Genomic DNA, 26,750 nt, shown 5'->3' with positions numbered 1-26,750 from the left:
TTGCCTCAAGTGCTGGGCCAGCTGAGGATGTGGTTTATGTTGCAGTTGAATTGTAACACCAATGTAGAGGATATGCTGGTCTCTGTCCTTTTATATAACAAATGTTTTCAATCCCTTGCACCAACCTCCAAACCTATGGGAACAGAGCCTTCAGTATGCTTTGCAGCACCTCATCACTTCACCAAAGCCTTTAATTTCTAGCCTTTCTGTTAATTTATATACTTTTGTTTATTTGGACTCTTTTTTTTAAAGCTATAAAGAGTTATTATTATTAAACTGTATTGTTAAAGTCAAAGCTGGTGGCAAAGTCAAAGTCATTATTATTATAGTCATTGTTGTGAACAAAGGAAGACTATACAGCAGCCTGACGAAAAGAAATTAGCTTTTACCTCACCTGTACTTAATAAACTGTCATTTGAGTGGTCACCCGGCAAATTTAAATATTTGTCCACTCAGCTTCAAAGCTCGCCACTCTCACAGCACAGATAACTGCCCGCTCAGTGAAATCCATAAATTGCAGGCTATGTAAACTGAGATTTGCGTAATTACAGCTAAAAGGTCACGTGGACTAAAACACGTCTAACTGTAGTGGGTGTTTAATATGTTTGAATGGAGCTTTAAGAGCAGATTCATATTTATTGTGCGTCTTTATTAACCTTTTGCCACGCACCCGTTTGGCTCTATCTCTTTAAGAGCGGCTAGCCCACCTGGGAGGGGAGGGGAGAGGAGAGGGGGGGGGGGAGACAGGTGTGATGTGTTGTAACCGTTACCGTGCACGGTTAACGGTGCTGTGACCCTTTCAAAACCTCAAACACGGACCCCCCACCTGTGTAGATAGGATGGGGTGGGGTGATGGTGTTGCTGGGTGAGGAAGGGGGCGTAGGGGGTCAAAGTCAGTACGGGATACGTGAGTCACTTCATACTCTGTGCTCGGCGGAGCTCGAGCTCTCACGCCAATTCCACCGTCAGTGACGTCGGCGTCACGTGTCTGCCTCTTCCCTCGGTACGTCCGTCGTATTTTCCTCCCCTTTCACTGCCTGCTGTAACACAGAGCCACTCGAAATAAACAAGCGCAAAAAAATAAGAGAGGGGCCGTTGTTGTTGTGAGAGGGAGGGGGGACCGGTCCGGCTCCAGTCACGTTTATTATTATCAGCGGCCGATTGTCAGAGGGGTCCTTACACCTATAAGTTACCATCAGAGAAGCCCAAAGCCGACCCCGTCCGTGTCTGGCTCCACTGAACCCGCACCAGTGTAAACTTTTTAATACCTGCGATGCATACGCTGAGCTCCGACAAAGCGAGGTGAGTGTGCTTCACTGATACGCATTTACTTAAGTGTTCACCTTTCCTAAACTTGTGCGCGAGCTGTCTTACCTTTACGGGCTTGTGGCTCAGCGGCGCTGGCCAGCTGCATGTCGCCTGCTTAAAATGGCGACAGCCAACCTGGGGGGGTGGTAGAGAGAGTAGTTTTTTTAAAAGCTTGGAGGGGGGCACGGCTTACCTTTTTTCCTCTCTCTCCGGTATGAATTGGTCGTAGTGTTCAAACCTATAATGCAGACAAGCCCTTTAAGTTGGGGCTCACTCCGCCTAACTTGAGCGGAAGATGAACACGCATCATTTTTCGGAAATATCTGACGCTGCTGCGCTCAGGGACCGAAACATTGCAGCGCAGACTCTTATTGTACCTCCCATTTTCGCGGAATATCGCCGATTAATCACCAAATTAGCGCCAATTAGATGTTGTCAGGGTGCACTGTAGCCCCCACCCGCTTACCCGGAAAAAATCCTGTAATATGTCCTGTAAACAATGCGCTGAATTTCCAAAATTTCTTCCAATCCGTGCTATGAATGAAGTTTGGGAGTCATTTTTAAAAGTCCCAGTCACTTCCATCATATATCTACCATCTATTTAAAAAAATTTTTTAATTTAGCTTGAAAAATCTATGTGTGTGGACCTTGGTTTTAAATGAAAATCACACCTTTTTCTTTTCTTCCACCAGCTGAGTTTGTTGTTGTTGTTCTCTAGCAGCCACTTGTCTTATTTGTTATTTCACTGTTGTCATGAGTGAGTTTGACTGCAGGGATTAGAGCAAAGATTTCCCACACCGCTAATTTGTGTCTGATGTCCACGTGAGTCCCAGGCACGGACACTTAGCTTAATCCAGCTCACCTTTTTACACTTTTAGAAACGGGCCAGGTTTTCCACACTGCTGCTCAGATCACACGTGGATCAGCTGTGAGGGGAGCTGTAGGTGATGATTAGTATTGTTATTGTTGTTACTATCTTGCTGTATTTCTTTGTGCTGGTGTGCTGATGGCTGTAGATTTCAGTCAATAGTACACTCTACCCCCCTCCTCTTCTGCCATCATCATCACTACCACCTCCACCTCCTGGGCCCTGTTTCCCTCCCTCCTTTCTCCTCCCTTTCTCTTCCTCAGATTTAGGTTAGTAGCTGACACAGGTTGAGTGGCTTTGTGTGGAAGGATTAATCAGTACGTCGCTTATTTAAAATCCATGGTGCCTTTGCATATTTTAGACAACTTTTTAAATGCTTTACTGGCAACCCTTGTTAAGTATTAAATGTTGTGCTGATGATTTAATAAAGCTGAACAATTCTTGGAGGGTGTCAGTCTGTAGGTAATGACTTCCCATCACATCTGTGCCTGCAGACCCATGTAAGACAGTTTATTTACAGATCTCTACCAAGTATGGCCACACAAAAAAAATCAAAAACAGGAGTCATCTGCTACTGAAGAGCCTTTTCACGTTGTTGGGGAAGAGCAGAGTAAGCCACTCGCACAGCCACAGCATTCAGGTCTGGGTCAGCAGCGGCAGCAGCCTCTTGGCTCTGCTTGGCTGGTTAACAGCTTGTGATGTCAGCCATTTTAGGTTGGACAGCACAGAGGCATGGTGCTCCGCCATTTTTCTCTCCCTCCCCTCTCAGCAACCCAATTTTAACGCATGCACCGGCAGCGGCCACAGCAATGCGGCCGTGCACAACCCACACAGCCACACGCTCCCTTGACCTGAGACTCAGGATCACATGAAAATGACACTGCGCTGTCACTGAGGCTCAGAGGCGCTCTGATTGTTGCCTGCATTGTGTGCGAGCCGAAGAGAGAGTGGAAAGAAGTTGGGCTGCAGAGAACCTGTGAGCATTTCTAGTGGTGGGTTGTTCGAGAGCAGGGGTGTATGAGCGAACAAGACCCTGAAAATGATTGATGAGAGAAGGTTAGCAGCTTAAGTCGTTTTTTGTTTGTTTGTTTTGAGGCAGAACAAAACGGCGTAGGATTTTTATTTTTTTTTTTTGAGGGTGGGCTTGGGGAAAACGCACAGGGGCGAGAGGTTGTCATCTCCTGAAAGGATAGCATCTGGCAGATAGGCCAGGCCTGTTTATGCGCTCATGGCTGCATTGCCTACAGTGACTACAGGAGCCCTGCGTGACTTTAGGGCCCTGTAGGCTGAAACACAGGAGCCCCCAGAGCAGTAGCCCGGGCAGATGCCTGAACCAAGACTCACAGACACTGAGTTAACAGGAAGAGACGCCATCAGCTTTGGAGAGTAGTGTGCCTTGGCGACGGCGACCACACCTACCAGGGAGACATGAACACTGCGTGAGGGAGGCACTGAAATAGGAGCAGGGCAGGGACTCTCCAAATACCACTGACAGGGGCGTGTGGAACAAACAAGCCCCACTAGAGCCAGAGACTGGATGGCATAGGAGACGTGTGCGTGTTTACCCACATGCGTGTACTTCAGAGAAATGAGCTGGTAGGAGAGAGAAAGAGGGGGTAGGAGGTGGTTGCCATGGGGACAGTAACACACCAGTGGCGCTGCCGACCTGTCTCCCTGGGCCAAACTTGCTCTGAGAGGAGGAAGCGGAGGGAGGGGAAGCAGAGGGTGCAGAGGCTGTTGGAGAAAGGGAGGGGGAGTGAGGGTGAAGAAGACGAGGAAGAGCGAGGAAACTAGGAGAAAGCTGCCTGTGCTGTACACCTTTTCGTCATCCTACTGGGAGAACATTTGTTACACGCACACATCAGTGTTGCACCTGCATTCTCAGCGAGGTGACGAGATGACTAGTTTAGTTTGTGTGAAGCTATACAAAGGTGTGCGTGCGAGAGAGAGCTATTATTGGTCTGTGCTCAGAGGATCCATCCCCAGCCTAGAGGAGAGTCAGGCCACCGGATGAAAGGAGGTCACGCCTTGCTGAGCCAATGATGACATTAAGAATAATACAGGTTATGAACCGTGAGGTCAAAAATAATGTCTTTGTGTGTCACTGGGAGAGCTCTCTGACTCTCACACACAGGAAAAATTGCAGCCTGACTACCTCGATAAACAAGCCTCACACAGAGGCATTTAGCCAGCCTCCCCCACACGCCACACATACACACACTCACCAAGAGCTCACACGCACCCCACTCCTACCCCCCACCCCCTTTACTCTCAATCTCACAGGAAACCAACACATGCAAATGCTGACACACACATATAACAGACACGAACCCACGGTCCCCTGCATGGTCAGTCAACGCATGTGCGGCATTCAAATGAAAAGTTTTCAGCTGATGCGTGAGTCAACAGAGAGCTCATCTGATCCTGGCATGAGCTGCCCATTTCGACTCGCCAATTATAGCTCGGGCTTGTGCTGTTTTGATGCTCACCTGTGTGCGGCTGTATGTGTGTGTGAAAGAGAGTGAGAGAGGCCTCTGCGTCTCTGCTGGTTGCTTTCGCATTCGCTGAGGCCCAGGGCTTATCTGGAGTTGTGTTCGCACAGATGTGGTTTTTGATTTTTCACAGGCCCATCACAGTGTGATGTGTAAAGTTGGTAGTTGCTGTCTGTCAGTCAGTGTTTGCAGCTTTTGATCAGTCGTGGAAATAGGATTACATACTTAGCAGCTCTGACATTGTGTTTTGCTGGGTGTCTTAGTGTTAGTGATTATTTTGCACATGCCTGCTGACTGCCCGGGTGTGCACGCCACATGCAGGCGCTGAAGCAGGACTCCAGGTTATGTCCGCTGGCTGAATGTTCTGGGCTTTTGCAGTGCAGCAGGGAGGGAGGAGAGGGAAGGACTGTGATTGTAGTTTGGAGCTAGAAGGGGGCTTTGAAGCGCGGGGGAAGGCAGGGTTGGGCAGGCTAGTTGGAGGGGGGTATCGGGTAGGAAAATTCCTCACTGAAACACCTCAGTGCTTCCTCAACGATAGTTAACAACTCTCCTCACCCCATACCGACTCGCCCATCCCCCACCGTCCTTTCCCATTCGCTGTCCCTCTCCTCTCGCCTGCCATCCGCACCCAGCAGAACCACGTGATTGATGGTTGAGACTGCCCACCCATAAGCCTTTGTGTCGGTCATGTGACCAGCCAGCCTTGGCAGAGTGGTGCCCCCTGATGCAGAACCCAATGGCAGGGGGAGTCGAAGGGGTGCACAACAGCCCAAGTTGGTGCACGCAGGGTGGGGGACAAGGGGCATCACGTTCCTTCCACAGTAGCAAACTTAATTTGCCTGTTAACCCCTCACATTCAGATCCAAAGAGAGGGGAGCAGTCTTACTGTTCAAAAAAATAAAATACAATAAACAAAGAAGATACTATTTGTTTTGAGTCCAGCAATGTTTTCAGAGACTGCTCAGAAAACATTTTACTATTAGCAGTACTAAGGCAGACAGCAGATGATGGGAACTTTAACTTGCTTTTGCCGCCTCTGTCTGGGTTGTCATAGGCTTCTGAGTGCAGGAGAGTCAACTCTGCATACCTGTGCTCGGTCACAGTTGGAGCCCTCGTCCTGCAATAGTTAACTGGGTTTTGAATTAGTGTACTGTGATCTTTTCTATGGCAAATCGAAGATCTGCTAATGTGTCTGTGGGCACTTTAGAAAGAGGACATTCATCATTAGCGGATTTGTCGAATGGAGACATCGAGCTTGCTGCTCACCTTGTCATAAGTGAACAGCCTCGTGCACAATGAGGCTAAGCATCTGAAGGTATACCACCCCCTCACCCCCCAGCCAAGTTTAATATGAGCATGGAGTTGTTCTGCTTGCATGCACGAAAGGGTTTAAGCTTTTGAGCTCTGAAATGTGAAAACTGGATGTGTTTGTGAAGTATCTGGGCTGGACTGGGTGAGATTTTAAGCATTTTCCTGTTGTGTTTCTCTAAGCCGCTGAACTTTGTTGAGCTTTTGCTGCTCTGCGCTTGAGGTGTCATGTCAGGGCAGAGTGACTGGGAGAGTAATTGCCCTAGAGCTGTCCTCTAGTACTGCATCACTACCTCTCTGTGCAAAGGAAGGAAGGAGAGGGAAAAGACGAAGCTTTTTTTTTCTTAATGGAGACAAAGAATCTAAGAGGTGTTGTGAAGGTTTTAAGATTTGAATTCTTATATAGGTGTGATTCCTGTCTGTACAGTGTGTACCATTGTTAGGATGGAGCCATTTTTCCGCAGAACATCTGTTCATCTGAACTGCTCAACTGCCCAGATGTTACGTGCACTATATTGCTGTAGGAATTTAAATAAAGATATTCAGTTAAACTACAGAGGCCCTGGATTAAAAAAAAAACCCAGAATGTGCCCTCTCTGTTGGGGGTGTGTCTGAAAGAGGGGAAGTGAGACCGAGTTGTGTGGGGGGAGGGGAAAGAAGGGGGTAGGACAGGAGCTCTCTCTACAAGCCATCAGTGAAGATGCAGAGTGAGCTTGTGTGTAGGCCTTCATAAGAGAGACAGCCCTGGGTTTCTCTGATCAGAGGTTTTGAGCAGCAAGATCTGTGGATTTTAAAGCGCTCGAGCTCAATCTTTCCACGAGGTGTCCTTTATTACCTGTGCTGTTGACATTTTACCTGGAAACGGTGTCAGCAATGATGTGTTTTCCTCTGCTGAGATGGACCTGGGTTTTGCTGCGCTGAGTAAGATATTTCATTTGCTCTCAGTCGCCCAACTCATTTGCACTTAAAATGTAAATTTTCTCTCTTTTGTGTGTTTGTAACTCACCAAACCACTTGACTAAACTGTTGGCTGGTGATTGACAAACTAATCAGTGTTTCACTCTCTTTTTGCAGGATTTCCCGAAAAACTCAAGTGATAACCACAAGTGGACCCACGGACAAGACCCGCCACCCCCCTTCCCCCATGCCTGGTCTATAGTCAACGAGAAACCCATATTCTTTTTCACACCTCACTCTCAGCCATTTGACCACTCCTCCCACCCCCAGCCCCATTTTTTTTTCACACCATGGCCAGCAAAAGGAAGTCGTCCACTCCCTGTATGATACCTAGCAAGATTATTCGCCCCTTAGAGGAGGTTGAGCAGGACTCTCCTGCTCTCCGTCAGCCAAGGGTTTCTGGCAGTGACACACAGAGCCCCTTAGACCCTGGAGAGTCTTCCAAACCAGAGGCGGGGGATGCAGTCAAAGATGGTGCAGGCAGTTACACATGTAAGCCTTGTAATTTCGAAACGCATGACCTTAACTTATTTTTGGATCACGTCTACTCCGGGCACCCAGACTTCCGTGCTGACCCCAGCTTCTTTTGTGTCAGCTGTGGGGTTTCAGCACCCAAGTTTGAGGGCCTAGCATTGCACAACGCCAGGGTTCACCCCAGCACATTGAACACCACTCTGCGGCTGAGAAAGAGAGACAGGAGGCTGGTGGTGGAGCAACATCTGGTGGCTGGGCCAGAGAGCGGGAAGGACAGTGAGATTTCTATCACTAAAACCCCAATTATGCGGATGCTGAAGGGCAGATCGGAGCCTAAACGGATTGTGGTGTCTCACCCAGTCTCCGATGAGGCGTCCTCAGACCCACACACTATCTCTGCATCTAGAGAGACTGAGAGAAAAGAAACTGCCTCAGTAACAGTCGCCCATGTTCCTACGATTGTCCACAATGGAACAACTAAGGTCACACTTCCTTCAGCAATCCAGATAGTGAATGGCTCAGGAGCATTACCCATGTTAAAGACACCAATCACACAGGTAAATGTCAGTTTTTATTTCTCCTGGGTTTTTTTTTAGATGAAACATGTTTTTAAAAAAAAAAAAATTTTTTATTGGAGTCACTTGTTCTGATTCTTGAATGTTTTTTTTTTCCAGGTGGTTTCAGTAGTTCAAAACAGAAACCTTCATCATTCTGCGCCAGTCACCGCCTCCTCAAATATTTCCTCCAGTTCCTCAACTTCCTCCTCAGAAAATCTCCCAAAGGTAATTCTTTCTATCCAAATCTTATGAATTTTTAAATGTAAAATCAGTGGCTGATATTCAACCTTTCTCTCTCAGGTAATGATTCCTTTGAGCAGCATCCCTACCTACAGTGCCTCCATGGATTCCTCTTCCTTCCTGAAGACCTCCTTCAGCAAATTTCCGTACCCCACGAAAGCTGAGCTCTGCTACCTGACTGTGGTCACAAAGTTCCCAGAAGAGCAGATCAAGATCTGGTTCACAGCCCAGAGACTGAAGCAAGGCATCAGCTGGTCTCCTGAAGAGATAGAGGAGGCCAGGAGGAAGATGTTCAACACCATAATTCAAACGGCACCTTCCAACTCTCACAACCAGCCACAGAGTCACCACAGCCCAGCCCAGCAAACCATCACAGTCCTGCCTGCATCGCTTGGGGCCACAGGGATCCCTCACATCCTGCAGGGGTCTCTCGTCGGCCAAGGAGGGGTAATCGTCACACAGCCGGTCATGGCAAACGGTATCCAGGTTAACAGTACTCCTGTTGCCCTAGCTGTCACACCTAAGCCCCAGGCAGCAGCGCGGCCTATGATGCAGGCCCGACCTGCAGCGGCCCTGGTGGCAGACAAAGGCGTGAGCATGGTGGTGGGGTCAGTGGGAAGCAGCACAGGAACGAATATCATTAGCAGCTGTAATAGTAGTAGGAGTGGGGGAGGGGGCACTAGCAGTGCTCTTAGCAGCAGTCAAACTAGCGTGATCAACCTCAGCTTGGGAAGCAGTAGTCATAGTAATGCTAAGGCGAGCAGTGTCAATGGTAAAGACAGCAGCGGTAATGTTGACTCCAGCGATAAGGGCAACGGTGATGCAACTGGGCATGTAAATGCCAAGAACACAGATGTCAGCAATGCCAACAACACCAGCGTGCTGCAGAGTGACAACAAAGTAACCACAGAAAGCAAAAACATCACAGACATCAAAACCGTCAATGGCAACAGTTTACCGAAGAGCAAAGATGCTAATGGGAGCAGCAGCAAAAATAGTGAGACAAGCGCAGATGACGTCGACCCCTCTGCCAGTGACTCCCCACCCATGAAGATGGAGGAGGCTTCTTCCCCTGCCTCCAAGTCTTCTTCCCCATCCCCTGCATCTGCTTCGAGCAGCACGCTGGGATCCAGGACGCCCGTCAACCCCTTCCTGGATCCCAGCTTTTACAAAGGCAAAAAGTCTCAGGAGCAGCTCAATGCCCTAAAGGACAGTTTTCAGGTGTGCCAGTTTCCCGACCAGGAGGAGGTGGACCGGCTCATTGCGTTGACGGGGCTCACAGTGCGAGAAGTTCGCAAGTGGTTTAGTGACCGGCGCTACCACTTTCGCAACCTGAAAGGTACACGTGCCGGCTCAGGACCGCAGACTAAACCCGCCACCACACCCGGAACGGGCAGCAGTCCGAGTACGCCAGGAACAAGCGCCGCTGGCAGTGCCAACCCCATCGATCTGTCAGAAAGTAGCAACAACTCTGGTGCGAAAACTCCCCAACACAGCGCTGCACCCCTGAGCCCATCTGCATCATCACAGACACCCACATCTCCCACCACACCTTCCCGCCGACTCCCCAGGCCACCGTCACCTGATTTCACAGCCATCCGCTACAAGGAGAGAGAACCCCACCAGGTGAGGCCTTACTACGCAAGCTTCCTGTGTAATATAAGTGTAATAAGCTTAGCAGGTGGCCAGGTTTCCTCACTGTTTTTTGTCGTGATTACTCAGTTCTGTGGATTTCCACATCAAAGTCTGTTTATAAATGCAGGGGAGATCAGCTTTCTATTTGTAAGAGTTTACTTTTGTGGCTCCAGATGGAGCTGCACAAAATTAGATAAATAGTGTGTCTCCGGGGGTGTAGACTTCATCTACATTAGCTGCTACTACCACAACAATCTTGAATGTGCAAGTGAAATGTAAACAGTAAAGTTCAAACCTAAAAGAGGATATGTTTTATTTTCTTTCCATGCACAGCTTATAAGATGAATAAGTGAATTAGTTTTTGGTCTTGGAAGGCTTGAAAAATTGTAAAATGAGGTATTCAGAGTTTTGTTTTGTTTTTTAAACTACAAAGATGATGTCTTTAAATATCTCACTCTGTCTGAACTGTTACAGATGCTAGTTTTATTTTTAACTTGAATAACAAAATCATTAATCAAATATCTCACACATGCCAGTTCTTTGTCTTCATTGAAAAAAAGACGATACTAATAATTAACTTGCGTTTATTATGTTAGGTTAAAGCCCTAGAGGGCAGCTTTTCCCAGAACTCAGACCCATCAGGCGAGGAAGTGGATAGACTGCGGTCTGAGACCAAGATGACCAGAAGAGAAATCCACGGCTGGTTTGCTGAGAGGAGGAAGAGAGTGGCAGCTGAGAAAAAGAAAGAGGAGGCTGAGCGGGCAATGCGAGAGGAGGAGGAGGGTGAGGATATCGGGGTTGATGGAGAAGAGAGGCAGAGAGATGAAAGTTCAGGGGAACCAAAAGTCAACCCTATTAAAATAAATCTGAAGATGCTGAAGGTGACAGAGGCCAATGGGAAAACTGAGAGCGAAGGGCTGGATAGTACGGCCGCATCCTCCCTGGGTCCTGCCTCATCTGCCACCCCCAAAACATCGCAGACCTCCACGCCAACACCCAAACCAGCTCACTCCCCCAAACCCACAGGCGTCCGAGGTAAGAAGACAGCGGACCAGCTGCATCTGCTGAAACAAGTTTACGCTCGGACCCAGTGGCCCAGCGCCACTCAGTACGATGAACTCATCTCAAGCACTGGGCTGCCCAGGCCTGAAGTGGTGCGCTGGTTCGGAGATTGCCGTTATGTGCAGAAGAATGGGCAGCTGAAGTGGCTGGAGTCGTACCAGAACATGGCTCTGGAGGAAGACCTACAGAAGGGGAACGTGCACGTCCTCCAGGCTCACCTTGACGTCCACGGAAGGCTGGAAGACTCACAGGTATCAACAGCACCAAACATTTTTTTTATAGCTCAGTAGCTGAGAAACACAGGAACCTGAGAATCAAACGATTTCTCTGTACTATTGCTTTTATAAAAGCTGACAGCATATCCTCTAATTATACAGGCATGTCACTCCTGAAAGTCACACTAGGCTTTTAGAGTTCCACTTTCAAAATGCTTCTGTTGCATTAGATAGATATTTTGGGGATTTTAGGTGTAAATAACTGAAACCTCATATGTGATAGAAAAACCCTGACTCACTTCCTGTTATATCAATGTTAGGGGCATTCGCTATTTTAGCAAATCATCTCCTCTGGTTGGTGTGTGTGGTTTACTCATGATTAAAGTGTTATTTTCCCATCAATTCTTTCAGTGTTGACCTGCGAAGGCAAAAGTATTGCTTTATATATTTTAATTTACATGTTTTTCTGGCAACACACTTCAAACAAAATTAACCCCACTCATTTTTCTATACACTCCTGTATATAATCCAGGAAGTGGATATGGGATTATGTGCTTGATTGGAGATGTTGTGAGGTCATAAGGAAGGTTTTGGGTTGCAAACAGTGAAAATGTTGGATGCATTCAAGGGTCTGTTGGAATTTGATTGGTAGAACTGGGGTCATACCTCAGGAGGGCTCGAGCTTGTGCTTTTTAGAAGAAAAAAACATGTTGGCTAATTGATGCTTTTGTTTATTTGTTTCGTGGTCATTTTACTTTTACATGAAGTAAAATGCATTTATTCCAAACCAAGAAAAGGAAATGCAGGATACAACGGTATCATGTGATGTAATTCTGGATACAGTTCACCAACAAAGCAGTGTGTGGATTATATCTTATTTTATAAGTAAATATATGTAAATGTCTCTGAAGCCACTCTGACACATGCATTCCTTTCTATTAATCTGTCAGTGTGTCACCTAGTAGCATTTGCAAATCGATTTCAATCCACGTACGTTTTAGTGAACAACTAATCCAGCCTGTTTCTAAATTGCAATAAAAATTTATTTATTCATTCATTTTTTTAATGCATTCTTCATGTCCTGTCTGGACAGGAGTGAGACCTCTCGATCTCTCTCAGAACTCGTTCTTGGTGTCAGGAGGAACTAAAACAAAGTCATAGCTACAAGTGCACCAATTTTTTCTTTTTTCTTTTTTAATTTTTGCACATGTGGCTAAAATTTGATCGTGTTGCTCTCTCCATCTCTGTAAGTAGCTTTAAAGAGCTTTGACAAAAAAGTGAAAGAGATGAAAAAAATGGCATTGTGTGAACAGAAGCAAGCAGTGCTACTTGAAGAGTTTCATTATTACAACATAACATTTTTGTTCAAATTTACACTTGTGTTCACGAGTCACGTAAACTGAGCTGCAGGCTCCTGTGAATATCAGGATCTTTGATGAACATTTTCAAATTGCAAAAAATCTTCAAATTTGATCCTTTTTTTTTTTTTTTTTGGCCTTAATATAATTGTTGCCATTTAGCATCAGCATCTGTCTTCAGATTTTCATTGATTCCTAAATAAATATGAACTAAATATGTACATGTATATGCAACTATGATATAAAAATGATATTAAAACTTTAGAGTTCATTGAAAATCAAATAAGACGTTTTAGACTAGTGTAAGATGTAATATTATTGCAATATATTGAGGGTATTTTCAATAACATGTCATTAAAGGAAAACTGTCTAAATTCTAAAAGAACTGGGTTGCAAACAGGTATGAGTATGAAAAGGTGAAATGTGTCATCTAAGTGTCCACTTTGCACCTCAAATAACCGTGAACCTTCCTCTTGATTCCCCTTCTGTATGCACAGTTGCAGGAACTTGCTCAGAGTAGCAGTTTGACAACAGACTTGGTGCGACACTGGTTTACCACTAAGGCGTCTTTGCAACAAACTGCCGCCGCCAGTGCCGCTGCTCATACAACAGGAACGCGACCGGTTGCACCGGGTGTGGCTGCAGAGCCACCTACAACAGGATCCTCCCCTCCGGAGTCGCAGGCAGGAGGTGGGATGGAGGAGAAAACGGAGGCATCGGTGTGCAGTGTCGCATCAGAAGCAGAGGACGCAAACGCTGACGAGACTGTGAATGCTACTAAAGGTAATCTTCATCAGCGTGAGCGTAAGCTCTCCCTGCAGGGTCTGACCAAATATCCTGATTTGAGCAATTAAACGCCTAAAGAAAAGCTGCAGAACTTCTAAAAGCAGAAGCAGAAGGTGTTTCATTATGAAAATATTATTTGCGCCTCCGTAACAATTAATTTTATTCGTGGCAGGGTTTAGGTGTTAAAAGGTGATAATTAAACACCTAAATGTTTATGATCGTCACTCAGGTGATACAGAAGCGCTAAGATAGAATATACAAACACACACATTCATCATAATTATGAGTAATGAGGCATGCTGTGGCAGGTTTGTGTTTCAAACCAGTGCGTGTGTAACTCCAGCACACTGTGTAGCAATGAAGGAAATTCAGACGTGTTTTCTGGAGCGTGTTGTCAGGGTGACAGATTTTTAATTTCTTTTTCCACTTTTTTTTTTTTTATTCTTTCTTCTTCTTTTTTTAATTGCAACAGGAACTGATTGAAGAGGCCTTTTTGTGCGAGGATGGAGTTGACATCGCAGGTGGTCTTTGTTCCGGGAGCCTGACTAAAAGACGGCAGATGCGTTTGTAACAAGATCACTGGAAGGAAATGGATCTTGGAGCCACCTCCACCCACCCCTCCTTACTCCCCCCCCCCCACCCATCTCTCCCTCTCTCTGTCTCTCCTTACCGCTTACACCCCTCGAGGTGGGCATGACACCCCACATCCCCCAAACCGCCTACATGAGATGGACGCTATAGCAGCCCCCCCGCCCCCGCCCCCGCCAAAATCCACCCACCCAGCCGCCCACTCCCTTCTCTCCTTCTCCAGTTTTGTCTAGATCTCCACTACAACTCTCCACTATTCTCCCCTCCGCCATTTTCCCTTCAGGAGAAAGTAGACACTGAGGTGCAGGAGTGGAGGTGGCAGTGTAGGCGTTCAGGCTGACAGCGTTTTGCTGCCATGTTTTTTCCAACTGCCTGCTGTGATGGGGGTAAAGGAAGGGGTGGGAAGGAAAAAAAGAGAGGGGTGGATGTGTGGAAGCAGAAGAAGAGGGAGAAAAAAGTGTGTTTGAGACTGCAAACTTGGCAGATGTTGATCAGGTGGGGGTTGGGTTTGGACTCTTATCGACTAAGCTGAGACACGATTCAGTGAAGCGTTGAGACTGTTCATTGTTTGTTTTTTTTGGGGTACGAAAAACTGCAGTTTTGCTGCAGGGTGCTTGCCTAGGCCTTAATCGTAAATCAAATCAACCTTATTTTCCCATTGTGCTGTCTTCATGCTGCTTTTTTTTTTCCTGCATCACAAACTCTGACTTCATGCTTGCAGTTTATTTTAGAAATGTGCTAGCTGCCCTGTTCACAGCAACAAATGTGAAAAGCAGCACTGACGCTCATTCAACCCGAGGTTATTTTGGAACATGTTTTTGTTCACACTTTTCGTATCTGTACATACTTTTCATTTAACATGAAATTGCTCAGCGTGGGACGACATCGGGGATTGTTTCATCCAAAGAGGGCAAGCACCCTTTAGGGTCTAAAACAAACAAACAAACAAACAAAAAAGTGACACAGTATATTAGACTACATGACATACGGTTTGTGTTGTAGCATCAAGTGCTTCTTTACCTATCGGATATGTACGTATATTTGTTTTTATGAGACTTTGTTATGAAATAAATCACACTGTAAACAAACTGTGAACTACCAGAGTTCCATAGGCTTGATGTATAATTTTTACAGATGGCATTTCAGAATAAAAGCAATGTCAGAAAGCTGTGGCTCAGTGTGTCTGTTCATAAGTAAAGTTTTCTACATGGCTTACAGCACTGAGGCAAATTAAGAGGACTAAACCTCAAATAAGAACACTGAGGCCTTATGATGAAAGATTTACCTCATAAGTAATTTTAAGTCCCTGTCGAGCTAGCTTTGTTGCAAACACTCAGCCACTTTTTTTAGGTACTGTTGTAATTGCTCATTAACACAAATCTTTAATCAGTCAATGTAAACATGGTCAAGATGACATGCTTGGGTTCAAACTGACTTTAAGTGACTTTAAAAGTAGTGTATTGTATGGGCTAGTTTAGGGGTGTCCAACTCCAGTCCTCAAGAGCTACTGTCCTGCAGCTTTTAGATGCATCCCTACTCCAACACAGTTGAATCAAATGGTTGGATTACCTCTTCAGCATGCCATCACGTTTGGCAAAGGCCCGATAAACAATCCATTTATTTGATTCAGGTGTGTCTTAGTAGGGATGCATCTAAAAGCTCCAGGACCGTAGCTCTTGAGGACTGGAGTTGCCCATATGGAAAAGAAATAGTAAAAACTTATATGTGATTACTCCTGAAAGTGGCCACTTTCAGGAGTAAATCATATAAGGATTACATGATTTACTCCTGAAAGTGGCCACTTTCTCATTACTTTCATACATTGTTTTAGTAAGTATCCAAAACATACAACTTTCATTATATAATTTTTCAAGGGATCTTATGTGTTTTCACTCTTGTATGCTTTTCATACAAGTTTCACACAAGACAGATACAAACTTTATAAGATTTATATATATCTTTTCCATATGGGTGGACACCCGCTGGCTAGTCTGAGTATATGAAAAACTGCTGATTTACTGTGATTTTTTTTCTTTCTCCGTACAACCATGTCTAGGGTCAGAAAAAGAATATCCAGAGCAGCAGTTGGGTGAAAATGCCTTTTGGTGCCAGAGGAGAATGGTTCGACTGCTTTGAGTGGGAGGCAACAGCCACAAAAGTAACCACTTGTTACAATGAGGGTATGGGGAAGAGCATCTTTGGGCGGCAGAAGACCACACTGGGTGCCAATCCTCTGAGCTAAGATTAGGAAACTGGGGCTACAATACGCACATGACTCCATCCTCCCTTTTATCAAAGGTTCAGGTTGGGAGTGATGATGTAATGAATGGTGTGAGGGATGTAGTCTTGTCACACTTTGGGTCCGTTATTACCGAGTTCAGTGCCACAGCCCAAGTATTGCTGCGGTCTATCCCAGATCTTCCAATGGCTTCTGATGGCTGATAATGCGCCATATCACAAAGCTTCTTGAACATGACAATGACTTCAGTGTACTGAAATCAGGCACCAGCTCTCAACCCAATAATTTTCCCACAAAGAATTACACCAGTTTAGCAAGAACGCAAGTCTAACTCAATACGAGTAATAATGGATTGGATTTATATAGCGCTTTTCAAGGCACCCAAAGCGCTTTACAATACCACTATTCATTCACTCTCACATTCACACACTGGTGGAGGCAAGCTACAGTTGTAGCCACAGCTGCCCTGGGGCAGACTGACAGAAGCGAGGCTGCCATATCGCCCCTCTGGCCAACACCAGTAGGCAAGTAGGGTAAAGTGTCTTGCCCAAGGACACAACGACCAGAACAGAGAGCCCAGGGATCGAATCGGCGACCTTCCGGTTACAGATGCGATTCCCAACCCCCTGAGCCACGGTCGCCCCCCTGGTGTATCTACCACAACGTGGCCTTTTGCCCTGTTTTCCAATAATGTACTTATGTTTCTTTTACAGTAGAATTGCCTTCAGATCGTTGGGTTTAAGGTATTGATAATAAACTTTCAGCACAGCAACACTTTGGTCACTTTCAGGCTGCTGTTCACACATTCTCATATTGAAACTACAGTACAGATTTCCTGTGGCGTAGTGTAGTTAGTGACACCTGTTGCAGTTACATTTTGGTCTTGGAACTGAAAAGAATTAACCTCACTGAGTCACACCAGCACATTTAAAAAAAGAAAGGCTAACAAAGATGTATAAGTAATAAGTATTTTATTTACTTTTCAGGCTTGAATATGTTTCATATGAAAGGCAAAATTAAGATGAATACTCTTCCTCTCCATATTTAGGCACATTACAGAAAGGCGGTTGTAAATGGAGCTGTCACTAACTAAACAGACAAGTCTGGAGAAAAACAAAAATGCAAAACTCAAATTACAGTTAAGGGCTCTGTGCACCCACACAGGTGTTCTCGGTTATTCTGGCAGATTAGAGCTCATTACAGGTTGGCGGGAGTACGTTTTGTCTCGACAGAAGTGAACAGTACAGTCGGGGGCATGTCAGTCAAACGTGGTCTGCAGAGGCTCACACGGTGCAGAGAAGCAAAGTGACAGCACCTGTGTGGGTGTACCATGGCTGTGCAGGTGATTTATGCCCAGCGGGGCAGGTGAAAGACGTGGCTTCAATGTGATGTGTACACAGATCGAGGCACATAGACATTAGCAGACAGTTCAGCAATGAGAGCAATGCAGCATTGGAGGGTGAGCTCTTATCCATCGGAGAAATAAATGTTACACGGAGGAGCTTTGGGATTAGTATGGGGGTGCAAATGCAACATTTGTCTTTTTCTTTGAGACCTCAAGTATTCACTCCTGACCCTGCCTTTACCTCTAATCATAGCATATGGCTTAGGTGTGCCCCAGTGACTGAACACTGAGCAAGAATATTGAGCTTACATCATATAGTCACCACGTACAAGCAAAGAAAACACTGTTTCGAGTACAAACCTAGAAAGATAACACCATAAGTGCTCCTTCTGGGTTCAATGAAGGCGCAGATTACCTTTGTCATCCATGACTAAGCTACAGAAAAAAACAAAGAAAAATTCAAGCTTTAACTCTGCCTGTTCATGTCAATCTTGCTCTTACCCCAGAATCACAGGAAAGAACATCTCCCTGAACTTAATGCACAAGGGAGGTCCTGATCCACCAGCTGGACAAACGTTCACAATAATGAAATGTAGCATTCTGCATTCGCTTCGATCCATCAGTCAGTGTTTTGCACAAAGCCTCCATTTCTTTCCCTCTTGTTTTGTTTGCACATTTCATTACAAATAAAACCAAGGGCAGTGGCAATTTAATTACCTCTTAGGCAGTGTAATCCTCACTGGATTCTGGAAGCAGCATGTAGCTATGACAAAGCTGCCCAAAAATACCACAACAGCACAAACACGAACGGTCCTTTATGTCGCTGTGGCCCAGTGATGGGTACCAGATGGCACGATTACTTTATTCCCAACACTGGCAACTCAACCCTTCTCACTCAACCACTGCTGGTCAATACAGATTTCCTTTTTAACTAAAAAACAAAACAAAACAAGAAACAAAGAATATCTAAAACTGTTTGGTTACAGTAAAACACTTTCTTAGAACCATTTGAATACATATTTGTTGTAATCAAAACACACTTTCTTTAATATGAACTGTCCCCGATCTGTGGCCATTACGCCAAGAGATAATGTGAACAAATTAAAATGCTCAGAATAAAGTGGCCAGACATAGTTTTACGACGTGAAATCTGAGTTCAAAGGAGTATCCACTGCTTCATAAATCCTGGCAACAAAGGGCTGCATAGTTAAAAGGGTAACTATTACAATCATCATAATTACAGTAATCATGGCGCACTGACAAATTTAAAACATTTACAGTGTTCCCTGTAAATTAATCTAATTAGATTATTTTTATAGTAGTTTGAGGCACACATTCATGTCCCTCATATGAAGTCTGACTGCGACTGTAAATAATAACCACTGCTGAGGGGAGTGAACAGGATAATGTTTTGGCTGTAACCCACAGCCCTGTGACTCGTCCCTCTGAGTGACAGGACATCTGTAAATATGGCCTGTAACACATTGGTAGTACAAGTAAGAAGTGGAAGGAAAAAAAAAATAAAAAGCACATTTCTCACAATAAGACCTTTTTTTTTTGGCTTAACGTTTATCCCTGGTCCTGCTTCATCACACAGTGAGGTGTTGGATTCCCAGGACATGTCTCAATGTGTCACACTGGCTTGTAAATGCGTGTGAAACGCAGCAAACACGGAATGATGTGCACTTTTTGTTTTTCCTGGAATGTAGGTTAGAAATAAGTGTGTATATGTGCAGGCATAACATATGATCTGCTCTCTCACTGCTCCAAACACAAACAGGAAAAAAAAAAAAAAAAAAACATAAAATAAAAATTTAATATCACTCCAAGTTTAGGGTAGGAGATATGCTGGAGGCACACTATTTCCTCTGCAAAAAAACCCCGAAAAAACCCCCCAAAACAAAAGAAGAGAATTTTTTTTTAAAGCAGTGAGAGCCCTCATGTTTTACACATGTACATAAAAAAAGAAATCACATTATGAATGTTTAAAGGTTTAAATAATCGTAATAATTAAAAACATAGAGACAGGAGCTCTTTGAGAGCAGGTGAGCTGGTGCTGTTCTCTGGCCAACAGCACAGCAGGAATAAATATATATGTGTATATATACATATACATATATATATATATTCATATTCGCCAAATAGAGAAGAGCAAAGAAACTTAACTGGAAACAGTTTCAAACTGATACCTTCTATAACTGTCCCCTTTCTTCATCTTAGCCTTCAAACTAAGCAGCTGTGCACACTGAAAACACGAGAGATTACAAACAGTCAGGCCAGAGCTGGAACTTTTTCAGTCTTGCTTTTTGTTCTACTGTGAATGTCGTTTCTTCTTCTTGCCCACAGCGGTCAGCTTCCTCTTAGTGACCCCCCCTCGCCCCTCTAATGTCCGAGTATGCTCCCTTCACCTTCTCGTCTGGCAAGTGGTGAAGAGAGGCTGGGCAGCAGGCAGGGAGGGGCAGAGACAGAAAGACAGTGTGGGAGAGAGAGAGAGAGGGGGGGGGGTGGGGTTGGGCGAATGGAGGGAGAGAGAGCTGCCTGAAATGTAGGCCAAAGCGGTGGTGGGCGTTTCCATGGAAACTGTTCACAGCAGTCAGTGACATCATCGGTACGGGGGAGAGGCGACTGGGTGGTGGGGATGGGGAGGAGGAAGGGGGGGTTGCAACAGAAATGCGTCCTGATTGGCTTGGACTTAGACACGGTTCTCCACTCTGGTCCTCCGCGGGATCCTGAAGTGAAGACAAAGACAGGATAATGTCTGTAATCTTCTACACGTCCAAAACACTCTGGACAGGCATCTAACACCACAAAGAGAGACACACCACACACACACACACCTTCTGTTTTGCGCGTCCATGTCCAGCAGTGTCTCCTGGGACACCCTGAAGTCATCTATGGGGGACTGGTAGCGGGATTCAAAAGAGCCTTCCCTCCCTCTGTAGGCCATGGCCTGGGCTGGAGACTGAGGCAAAGGAGACATGCTGGAGGACGTTGAGGAGACTGAGCTCAGCTCCCCAAAACGCTCCCGCACTGACTGAGCTGTTGCCGACACTGATGAGGCCCCGACTGCAGCGAATGGGCTGAGAACCTCACCGTTTTCATCCTGAAATAAAAAACAAAACAAAGGAGTAAACACTAGTGGTTCTCTGTATAATCAAAGATGAGCTTAAAGTCTTGCATTTATAATTTTGTCAGGTCATTCAAGAACATAAGATGAACTATAAAGGCAAAAGTAAATGGGAAGAAAAGCTGGGGAGGGATTAAGAAATAATTTGAGGGAGGCAGCTACAGACAAAGAACATACAAGCACTTAACTCAGACAAGCAGAAGTGTTTTTTAAAAGGACTCATTTTTCCAAATCTGTGCTTTATATTGATGCTCGAGATAAAAGCAGTAGAGTCCCCTGCAACAATGTCCACTAATAGCAAATTCTGGGACCGCTAATGAAGCATTAGCTTTAAACAAAAATAATTGCGTTCACCTTTCGTACACAGAAACATCAGTCCACTGTACTGAGAGGCCCAAGGGAGATATTTTTTCATACATGGAAGCCTTTTATGGCCCATTTGGGTGTTTTGCACCATTCACTATCTGACGAATCTCATTGCAGACCTGCCGGCTAATGTGTGACTATACATTTGGTGGTTTGTTTTTGTTTTTTTGTTTGTGGCTGCTCGTATTTCAATTGTGCGATCCCACCCGAAGCTCAGTCAGCCTGGGGTGGTGGGCTGAGTTAAACGAAGGGTTATGTTTGTATACACAGGGTGTGATGGGGTCGGGGCTCATGGTTTAAGTGTTAAAATAGTGATGCATTTCTTCTTCTTTTAATGTCACTGCCCTTACATTTTTGCACCAGTTAGTAGCTAATTGTTTTTCATACAAATCATGTAATTCAGAAACATGTACAGTATACTATCACTACTAAGACATGAGGTACACTCACCCCTGCTTTTAAAGTAAGAATCAAAAAAAGAGGCTGTCCTGTGGTATTATTAACATACAGGAAATTAAACACGATGGAAATTAAAACCTAGGTTAGATGCAAAAAGTAAAAGCACTCTCATGTTTGTTCAGTAACTGCACAGCTACATGTTCACCTAGCTTTACATAAAGTCATGAAACAGGGTAGGAGTACGTTTACCTCGATCCAAAGGTAACGAAATCTGTGTAAAGCTCATTTGACTATTTGTTCTTCCATAAAAAAAATTAAAAATTTTTAAAAAGCAGAAAATAAATAAAATAAAAAAATCAAGATCTGGCTTTCACAGCACTCATTACTAATTTGTCAGCAATATGTCTGCTTGGCCTTCTTCAAGTTGTGTCTGCATGTTTTTGAGTGGTTTGTTGACAGTACAAACATTGTGGAGCTCACCCTTCCTCTGGTTATGTCCATGTGGACTAACAGAGAAGCTAACTCCAGGTCCTCGTTGTAGCTGTTCGTCAGAGGTACTGACCGGTAACCTATAAAGACAGAAGCAAAAGATTTATTTATTTATTTTTTATTAGTGGTCTGCAAAAAGATCCATCCATCCATTTTTTGCCAATTGGGGAGGCAGTCTAAGCAGGGAGGCCCACACCACCTCCTCCAGGTCTTCTGGGGAGATACCCTAACTAGTCAGATATGTGAAACTCCTCAGCTGGCTCCTTTGAATATGAAAGAGTAGCGGCCTTCTCTATGGAAGATATCTGCCACACTACAGGGAGTGCAGAATTATTAGGCAAGTTGTATTTTTGAGGAATAATTTTATTATTGAACAACAACCATGTTCTCAATGAACCCAAAAAACTCATTAATATCAAAGCTGAATGTTTTTGGAAGTAGTTTTTAGTTTTAGCTATTTTAGGGGGATATCTGTGTGTGCAGGTGACTATTACTGTGCATAATTATTAGGCAACTTAACAAAAAACTAATATATACCCATTTCAATTATTTATTTTTACCAGTGAAACCAATATAACATCTCCACATTCACAAATATACATTTCTGACATTCAAAAACAAAACAAAAACAAATCAGCGACCAATATAGCCACCTTTCTTTGCAAGGACTCAAAAGCCTGCCATCCATGGATTCTGTCAGTGTTTTGATCTGTTCACCATCAACATTGCGTGCAGCAGCAACCACAGCCTCCCAGACACTGTTCAGAGAGGTGTACTGTTTTCCCTCCTTGTAAATCTCACATTTGATGATGGACCACAGGTTCTCAATGGGGTTCAGATCAGGTGAACAAGGTGGCCATGTCATTAGTTTTTCTTCTTTTATACCCTTTCTTGCCAGCCACGCTGTGGAGTACTTGGACGCGTGTGATGGAGCATTGTCCTGCATGAAGATCATGTTTTTCTTGAAGGATGCAGACTTCTTCCTGTACCACTGCTTGAAGAAGGTGTCTTCCAGAAACTGGCAGTAGGACTGGGAGTTGAGCTTGACTCCATCCTCAACCCGAAAAGGCCCCACAAGCTCATCTTTGATGATACCAGCCCAGACCAGTACTCCACCTCCACCTTGCTGGCGTCTGAGTCGGACTGGAGCTCTCTGCCCTTTACCAATCCAGCCACAGGCCCATCCATCTGGCCCATCAAGACTCACTCTCATTTCATCAGTCCATAAAACCTTAGAAAAATCAGTCTTGAGATATTTCTTGGCCCAGTCTTGACGTTTCAGCTTGTGTGTCTTGTTCAGTGGTGGTCGTCTTTCAGCCTTTCTTACCTTGGCCATGTCTCTGAGTATTGCACACCTTGTGCTTTTGGGCACTCCAGTGATGTTGCAGCTCTGAAATATGGCCAAACTGGTGGCAAGTGGCATCTTGGCGGCTGCACGCTTGACTTTTCTCAGTTCATGGGCAGTTATTTTGCACCTTGGTTTTTCCACACGCTTCTTACGACCCTGTTGACTATTTTGAATGAAACGCTTGATTGTTCGATGATCACGCTTCAGAAGCTTTGCAATTTTGAGACTGCTGCATCCCTCTGCAAGATATCTCACTATTTTTGACTTTTCTGAGCCTGTCAAGTCCTTCTTTTGACCCATTTTGCCAAAGGAAAGGACGTTGCCTAATAATTATCAGGGCTCTAGAGTGCGACCAATTTGGTCGCAAATGCGACCAAATTTTTCAGTGGTGCGGCTAAAAAAAATTAATTTGGTTGCACCTGTGCGACCAACTGTTCGGGTAGCAAAAAAAAAAAAAAAAAAAAAAAATATCTGCAACCTTCCCTGTGGTCAACAACAGACACACATTATGCCCCTATCGTGGACTAAACCAATCAGAGATAGTAAGGGGCGGGACCTCTCTGATTGGCCGTGGTCCAGTTGAAAGTGCAGGTGGATAGATGGAGGTGAGTAGCTTGAATAAAGCGATATCAATTAATTAAATCCTGAATCGACTTTTAAATATAACTGTGTTTTGTCATAAACGCCAGATTCTCAGATTAAAGCTCACAAAACCATTTCAACAACAACCAAACAGCAGATGAGAGCAGGTACACGCACTCCACACACAGACGTAAACACAGAATGGACCGACGCATCAGAATCAACTTTGTCTTTCTCGGCTTTCTCACCTGACGGCCCGTAGACGGACACGCTGTCGGAGCTTAGCGATCCTGATGCGTCCGGTCCGCGCTGTGTTTACGTCTTTTTGCGCTGAACCAAAATTCACCGAGCCAGCAGCAAAAGAAGCAGCAAACTGCGCTTCACATTTGGTCAGTGTCATCATGAATTTTGCTGTTTTGCTTCCACGACTATTAAAATCACACTTCATGCACAGCTCTCTCTCTATCTCTCTCTGTACTTCAAGAACAGTTTCCCGTCTCCAATCTCTGTTTTCTGTTTTATTCATTCGCTTATTACCCACCAGTCTACCGTTGTTTACAGCGCTGTCGGCTGCTGTCTTTTTCTTTTCTTTTTTTCACTTAAATGACCTCGGACAAGAAAGCCTATTTTTTCTGTTGTTCAATACTGAAGAAATTTAAACTTTATATGCAGAACATTGTAGAATATTTTTAAGGTTATCTGCTATAAAAAGCCAGACCAGGAAAATCTCCTTCATGTTTTTCTGTGTTTTATTCTCAGTTTCACACAAAGGCATCTGCTGTGATGTTCACAATTCTGATGAAGTCAGTACTGATAAATGATCAGAATTATAATATTTCTGACTGTCTGAGGCTAAGTTGAATCAAATCGGGACTTTGAAAACCGGAATTGAAGGGATTATAGAAATCAGTGATGATACCCAGCCCTAGTGAGCAGCCTAGGCACGACAGAAGTGGATGTAGCTGTAATAGGAAAAGAACTATTGCTAACTTTTCTGTTAAGGCCTGATCCTTCTGAAATTCATAGCCAGTGCTCTGACACGGTGTCATCAATCTTTGAATGCTGAAAAAGCACAGTGTATCCAGAAAAACACATTATATTATATCAATTATTATAAAATTTGTGTGCGCCTAACTTTTGTGCCGGCACGCCTAACTTTAAAAAGTTAGGCGTGCCGGAACGCCCATGGCAAAAAGTTAGTCTAGAGCCCGGATTATGCACACCTGATATAGGGTGTTGATGTCATTAGACCACACCCCTTCTGATTACAGAGATGCACATCACCTAATATGCTTAATTGGTAGTAGGCTTTCGAGCCTATACAGCTTGGAGTAAGACAACATGCATGAAGAGGATGATGTGGACAAAATACTCATTTGCCTAATAATTCTGCACTCCCTGTATAGAAGAAGCTAATTTCCAGTGCTTGCATTGGTCACTACCAAAGCTCATGCCTGTAAGTGAGCAGATAAATGTAGATCGACTGGTAAAACTCACTTTTACACTCAATCCCCCGCTCTACTCACCCCTCACCTCAAACAAGACCCCGAGATACTTAAAGTCAGCAACAAAACATGTAAAAACTATTTACAGACATGTTGAAGGCGTACCTGTCTTTAGCCCGTGAATGGGGAACGTAGCCTGAGCCAGGAAGTTTTGGTCGTTGAACATGTCGATTTCATACACCACAAAACGCAGAAAGGCAAAAGCAGAGTTGCACACGGTGAACTGGAATGTCTTTCTCGGCCAAGTGGGATTGAGACCATTATCAGCTACAGAAGAAAAGAAATATTGAAAATGTAAAGGGTGTATTCTCAATTCTCTAACATTTGTGCAATTATATTTCCCTTGTAACAGCAGTATAAAGACTTCTGTAATTAGCTGCTAGATAAAGGTTGCACCTCTACATTACACGGAAATAAAACCCTTTCCAGGACAAAAAAAAAAAAAAAGAGAGAGTATGTCATTAACAGAAAATTATTTTTCCTTGGCTCGCTGCCCTTTCTGTAGAACCAGAGAGCAGTGAGGAAAAAACAGCAGAAGGAAATGCCAAATGTGTTAAAATTTTGAGTTTATGTTTATGCATTTATATTTAAAAGATAAATATGAGCTGGGCTTACATCAGAATCTGCCATCTAAAGTAACAGAAGTTATCTGATGACCTAGTTTTGAATAAGTGCCAAATTCAAAGGGGTGATGAACTTCACTGATAAAATGATTGACATTTAAAAAGTGTGTGTACAACCAGTACAGGCAAATAAATATAAATGGGAACAAATGCTGCTAGAGCCCACAGTACAATATGCCGATATACCACTTTTTAGTAATATACTGAAAAAAAAGTCGTTATAAGTATAGATTACATTTCTTAAATTTGTACTAAAGTAAATCCTGTCCTTACTCACTGATGGGAATTTTAGAGAATAAAGTATAGGTTGCAGTAAAATTTCCCAGTATCCACATCAAAGTATGTAGCAAACAAAATCTATGCATTAAACCATCAAAACATTTAAAAAAAAAAGTGTTTCTTCTGTCATAACGACCTGATGAGAGCTGTGCGAGTTTCAATGTTTTCCCTTTGTATTCCCACACATGGCACAGTTGTTTGTATAACTTCCTGTTTTTCCTCAGACCATACAGGAAATTACACGAGGAAAATATATCCAGTAAACAGCAACTGCTTTTTTTTTTTTTCTTCCTCCCCAGTTTTGGCAGGGCCTGTCTTTACTGGCAGAGGAACTCGTGTTTAAATAAGAGCAGCTTCACCTTCAGAGTCTGTTTTTTGCTTGGCGCTGTCGTACTCCGCTCCGCACACCTCGATCTCAATCAGAGGGCAAACGATGCCACGTCCATGCTTGGGCAGATGCCGGGAGCCCAAGACCTTCAGAGGACAAAAAGCGATTACGTCTTTGGAATTTTTGTTTACATTAACATGTTGCTACACACAAACACACAATGCTTTTCCATCAGTGACATCTTATAATGTGTTTTTCTGCTCAATTGCTAA

The 26,750-nt window shown here is 44.3% G+C and overlaps 2 protein-coding genes across 3 annotated transcripts in view; one reads left to right on the top strand and one right to left on the bottom strand.

The window, feature by feature from the left end:
• The first annotated feature begins 889 nt into the window (after positions 1-889).
• On the top strand, positions 890-15,008 carry zhx3b (zinc fingers and homeoboxes 3b). Of its 2 annotated transcripts, none has more exons than XM_086277813.1 (7): positions 890-1,003; positions 7,051-7,964; positions 8,082-8,189; positions 8,265-9,830; positions 10,436-11,152; positions 12,972-13,257; positions 13,733-15,008. In XM_086277813.1, exons 2-7 carry the CDS (start codon positions 7,224-7,226, stop codon positions 13,741-13,743), a joined length of 3,429 nt encoding a protein of 1,142 aa, XP_086133939.1. In that variant the 5' UTR covers positions 890-1,003; positions 7,051-7,223; the 3' UTR covers positions 13,744-15,008. The 2 variants fall into 2 exon arrangements, with proteins under 2 accessions (XP_086133939.1, XP_086133938.1); XM_086277812.1 differs by lacking the exon at positions 890-1,003 and adding an exon at positions 1,013-1,302.
• A 2,033-nt stretch (positions 15,009-17,041) lies between these two features.
• The window catches only part of plcg1 (phospholipase C, gamma 1), a 31,205-nt gene continuing 21,496 nt past the window's right edge, over positions 17,042-26,750 (bottom strand). The window contains exons 29-33 of the mRNA XM_086276819.1: positions 26,510-26,624; positions 25,354-25,515; positions 21,805-21,893; positions 20,270-20,535; positions 17,042-20,161 (exon numbers count right to left, since the gene is read on the bottom strand). Of these exons, the coding sequence (XP_086132945.1) occupies positions 20,125-20,161; positions 20,270-20,535; positions 21,805-21,893; positions 25,354-25,515; positions 26,510-26,624 (669 nt within the window). The 3' untranslated portion in view covers positions 17,042-20,124. The remainder of the gene's footprint in view (positions 20,162-20,269; positions 20,536-21,804; positions 21,894-25,353; positions 25,516-26,509; positions 26,625-26,750) is intronic.

Source organism: Aulonocara sp. 'chitande type north' Nkhata Bay, linkage group LG20, assembly GCF_057382095.1.
Source record: "Aulonocara sp. 'chitande type north' Nkhata Bay isolate Kocher_YH1m ecotype deep benthic linkage group LG20, A_spYH_male_GT1.1, whole genome shotgun sequence".
In the NCBI taxonomy this organism is placed as follows: Eukaryota; Metazoa; Chordata; class Actinopteri; order Cichliformes; family Cichlidae; genus Aulonocara; species Aulonocara sp. 'chitande type north' Nkhata Bay.
The sequence above is the reverse complement of the archived record's forward strand: the minus strand, read 5'-3'. Positions and strand labels throughout refer to the sequence as shown.